The 4,601-nt window shown below is 39.0% G+C and overlaps 1 protein-coding gene across 2 annotated transcripts; it reads left to right on the top strand.

The window, feature by feature from the left end:
* Positions 1-2,987: 2,987 nt before the first annotated feature.
* LOC101310518 lies at positions 2,988-4,601 on the top strand. 2 transcript variants are annotated; one of them, XM_004300279.1, is made up of 3 exons: positions 2,988-3,079; positions 3,263-3,303; positions 3,417-4,601. In XM_004300279.1, the coding sequence occupies exon 3, from the start codon at positions 3,936-3,938 to the stop codon at positions 4,479-4,481; it is 546 nt and encodes a 181-aa protein (XP_004300327.1). In that variant the 5' UTR covers positions 2,988-3,079; positions 3,263-3,303; positions 3,417-3,935; the 3' UTR covers positions 4,482-4,601. The 2 variants fall into 2 exon arrangements, with proteins under 2 accessions (XP_004300327.1, XP_004300328.1); XM_004300280.1 differs by having other exon boundaries at positions 3,049-3,079; positions 3,263-3,282.

Below are 4,601 nucleotides of genomic sequence, written 5' to 3'. Positions count from 1 at the left end.
GGAGGGCAAGCCCAGCACAACCGAAACCAAAGACAAAGAAGCTACAGAACAACAGAAACCAAGCTAACTAAAGGAAAGCAAAATAAAACCTGAAAAAAGAACAAAGAAAGAAATGACTAAGAGGCATCTAAGCTCCATTTTCTAACAATATATCTATTAGTAATGGATGACTTATTATGGTGACAAAAACAATGGCATTAATTAAGGCAACGAAGTTTCCATATTTTAAATATTACTCCGAGTCTTTTATAATGGAAATTACAGAAAAATAGAAAAGATTCTTCTAATAAAAGATAAACATGACTATGATCTATGAAGATTAAGCCTACGAAAAAAACTTCTTAGACGTTAAGACTCTAATCCTGTGTTTAAACATTCATCAAAATCATGTTTCTAAACATGTACAATATTAGAGCCTTACAGTAAGGTATATACTACTATAGGTTCCTTTTATATTGAACTAGTCGTTTAGGTTATCCGGAGTACTATGTGATAAAATTCAAATATCTTTGATGATCAAAATGTTGGTATATTGCTTTTCCACGTGGTCTTATTGTCTTTTTTTTATTTTATTATTATTATCAAGAATGATAAGTATTTAGTATTAATAAGGAAAAATGATAATTACAGACATGACCTGCCCGCATAAGTAACGATAAACAAACCATGCTAGATGGCCCGAAAGTAACCTAATAACAACTCCCATGAAGTTTAAACCAAGGAAAAACAAAAACGGAAATCGAAAAAGTCGTTGTATATAGTTGAAGTGACAAAATTTCCTTGTGCCATGGCCGGGGTTTGCATTGGACCCTTGTGTTTATAATATCCAAATTAACAATGAGTCTCTGGTTTCGTTCCAACCAAAGAAATGACCATTCATTTTGGCCTTCTCACTTTGGCCTCACACTATCTTCGCCACCATGCTGCTGCTACATATAAAACCCTCTTAACCATTAACGCCAGTAAACCCTCTCATTATTTTCTCCTGCTCGCGCGATCAAAATGCCAACCAAAAAGGTACGTAACAACGTACACTCAACACAGAGATTTGCTCTTCGTTCCAGCTCGATGCATGATTTTTCTTCGCTTTAAAGGCTTGCTCAGTTGATGATCAATCCCAAGAACTCTTCACTGCTTGGTAGCTACTAAGTAATTCATCGATCACTTGCATGTATAATTTTCAGGTAACTTGCCCCAAAAGTAAACCGGTGTTGCTGACCGTTTACGTCGAGCGGCCGAAGAGAAGACCTTCTTCATCAGCTCATCATCACCCTCAACATCGCCATCCTTATATTCAGCACACCATCAAGCGGGAGGTTATTCATTACAGGCATGGTGCTGGTGGCCAAGGCTACATCAGTCGGAGAGCGGAGCTGCTTCAGTACTCCCAACGTCTTCGTCTATCTGCTAGATCATCATCAGCAGCACCAGCATCGAAACCCTTCTACCAAAATCAAAACCATGCCAAGAGTCCACAACCTGCCAAGGTACCACATCCCCTATACCTTTGAGTCTGGACCGTTGACAGATTAGATATGCATGTATTACATTGTCTAGCTAATAAAGTTGTAGTAGTTAGATTGTAGCTGTTCGAAGAAAACCAAAGAAATCAGATCAAGCTCCCGACTGCGTTGGAAACTGGATTTTTCCAAGTTTTTTTGGACTTTGTACAAGTTTTCAAGCTAAGAAAGATAGGAAGACGAGAAAGAAAGGCAGCGGCACCACCAGCAAAATAAAATAAAATCTGCAATCAAAAGCTTAAAGGTGACTACGTGCGTAAAGAGATGAGTTAATTTTTGTGAACTTGTGAAGTAGTAATCAGAATTTGATTTGTTCGCAAGAGACATCCTAGCTAGCTAGCTAATTAGTGGTATTGTTTAATTACTAATCTTCACTCATATCCTTTCAGGGGCAAAAGAAACAAGGTTTTTTCTCCAGGTGGTTCACAACATCCACAAAGCGGAAATAATGAAACTATAACCCCTAGCTTCACTTTCACAATGATCGATTAATTTAACTGTAAACAAGCCAAAGAGCATGATGTCTGTTGCTGCTGAAGATCGAAGTGACAATGGAAACAGAAGTTTGTTTTTTATTTTTTGGTAAAGAGAGTTCTAACGTGAGGAGAGGATCTCAATTACGAGCTCTCCTTAATTATGCTCACCTTGAAACTGCAAAATCGATCCCTAAAATCATACACAATAATAGTAAAAAAGAAAGACAAGATCATGTAATTCAAAACCAATAAATCAGTGATTTGTTTGAATCTAATTGCACAGGAATAAAAAGATTGTGAGATTATAGTTTTATCTGTTGTTATTTCTTTTTGAAAAAAGTTACTATGGGGACAACTGTTCTTAATGGTAATTAAAACGCATTTGATGTAAAAAAGTTGATCCATTTGCTCACTTATTGCTCACTAGCTGTAGTTTTGCCATTTGAAAATGTATACACATCAATGCTTCCCTTGTTGAAGCCCTGGTTTGCTACTGGTCTCATGCTTAGGCCGTGGTTTAATTTGATTTACTCACTGTAAAACCGTTCTGTGATTTTTCACAATTTATTGAAATTACGGCACGGTTCATTCATTTTATTTTCAAAATTGCTGGTCTAGAATCATCCATTAATACATGAGTAAAGTGGACCACACAAAAATTGGGAAACAATACGTTTCTAAATTATGTATGGCCCTGACGTGAAATGTCTTAATTTTTGTTTCTTATTTTAAGAAGAAAATTAATCGAAACTCATGTGTGAACACGGTTTCTCAAACCACGTCATCTTCCACTGTTTTTCAAAACAGCAGCACAATCCATTGTTTTTGCTTTGAAAGCCGTCAATCTAGAATCATCTACTGACCTATAAAAGGTACTGAAGACGAGTGTGTTGTGCACTCAAGTTTTCATTTCTCAATTACAAATTCTTTTGTTAAGTTTTATTTTTCACAACATAAATTATGATAGTCAATATTTTGGGAAACGCCGGATATGAAGGCGAAGAGGAAGATGATGCAGCTAAGAAGATTTCTATAGCAGCTAAATCAATCATCGAATCTATGATTTACCAGACGACTAAAGAGGTATAATATATATCAATCATCGAATCTTTGATTTAACAAGAACCCAATTTTTCATTTTTCAAAGATGAAAGTTTTTGTTTTGTTTTGATCAAAACGTTGCACGACTGAGTTATGTTCGTTGAACAGCCGGATGCTTGAACCTATTAACTAACTGCGTCCTATTTTTTGTTTTCCAATCTACAGGAATCTACCATCACTGAAAGGTAAGCTCGACCAGCTACCAAGTAAGTGGCCTATAATCCCAATGTGTCTTGTCAAATACACGAAAAGTTTTAATTTTGACAATGACAAAGTAAACAAGATGTCTCTTACAACATTAATTATGTTGTGTTTGTAGGATGGATGCATGCAGTATGTGCCAGGAAATCTGAAATAATAGTTGGTACTATTGTAGCTTCACATGAGACCAGTACCGGACGACGCTCGGCAAAGAAGAAGAAGACGAGCAGTAGGAGTACTAGAGTACTACCAAAGTTGCTGCTACAGCAAAGAAGAGAAAACCTGCACCAGACCCGAAGAAATGGATTCCGCTGTGTACGAGTGAATAGCTTGCCGGACGGTTGGGATCGGACCAGGCGGCCGGTTATGGATGAAATGAATTTGGCTTTCTTTAGAAAACGTTAACATGAGGATCCTACTCAGACATCCAGATATGCAAAACATTGGGTCTCCAACATATCATTCCCACTCCCACAGCCCTGAAAATTCCTTGCATCTGAGGAATCACATAATTGTGGATCTAAAGAAGACGAAGTCTCGAAACTACTACTTTTGCTACCAGTAAATAATTTGATTCCCCATGCAACTTCAGTAAGGGAAAACAACATAATATGCTGAGGATCTAGCTAGCTAAAGAATGTCTCGGTTTGGCTCCGAGAGACCAGGAGCTTTCGCTCACCTAGCTTTCCCCCAAAACCCTAGCGCCGCGACCTCTGGTTTGCGTCAATTCTCTACAGATTTCAACCTTTCAACCCCGCCTACTTATCTCACAACCTCCATGGTTTCTGCTGATGCTGCTACGGCAAGTTTCGATGGCTTTGGCTACCGGCGGGACTGCTTCTTCCGTCCAATGGGGCCGATTGGTCATGGTGGCTGTATGGCGGCGACTATGCGACTCCGGCTGGGTCCGATGTTTGGACCAATGGATGACTGGATTTTGTGGCCGCCGGAGATTCAAAAAAGGTGGCCGGCAAAGGCAGCGTTGCTAGCCTGGAAGAGGAAAGGGATACGGGCTTGGATCTGCGCTTTTGGGCCTGGTTTTGAGCTTCCCCCTTTATGCAGGCCTTTTGGTGGACCCGAGTCAAAGCTTGCCCAGAAATTATCTACTCCGTCTCCCATGATAGCCTCGAGATTCAATCGGGGAAAGGCTAGCCCTACTACTAAGGGCAAGGAGGTAGCTTAATTTCCTTGTTTCTTACATAGACATCTGATGGAAGACTATTTTTTATTTAGGTTCCGGTAATACTTTGTTGTACATCAATCGAGGTCCATAGGCGACTGGTATTACCGCTACATAGAATTT

This window comes from Fragaria vesca, linkage group LG5, assembly GCF_000184155.1.
Source record: "Fragaria vesca subsp. vesca linkage group LG5, FraVesHawaii_1.0, whole genome shotgun sequence".
NCBI classification, from domain to species: Eukaryota; Viridiplantae; Streptophyta; class Magnoliopsida; order Rosales; family Rosaceae; genus Fragaria; species Fragaria vesca.
This window is presented reverse-complemented; position numbering and strand designations above follow the sequence as displayed.

Bases quoted from the DNA above. Each gene is read 5' to 3' on its own strand.
- LOC101310518 (XM_004300279.1), top strand. From the start codon at position 3,936: ATGTCTCGGTTTGGCTCCGAGAGACCAGGAGCTTTCGCTCACCTAGCT.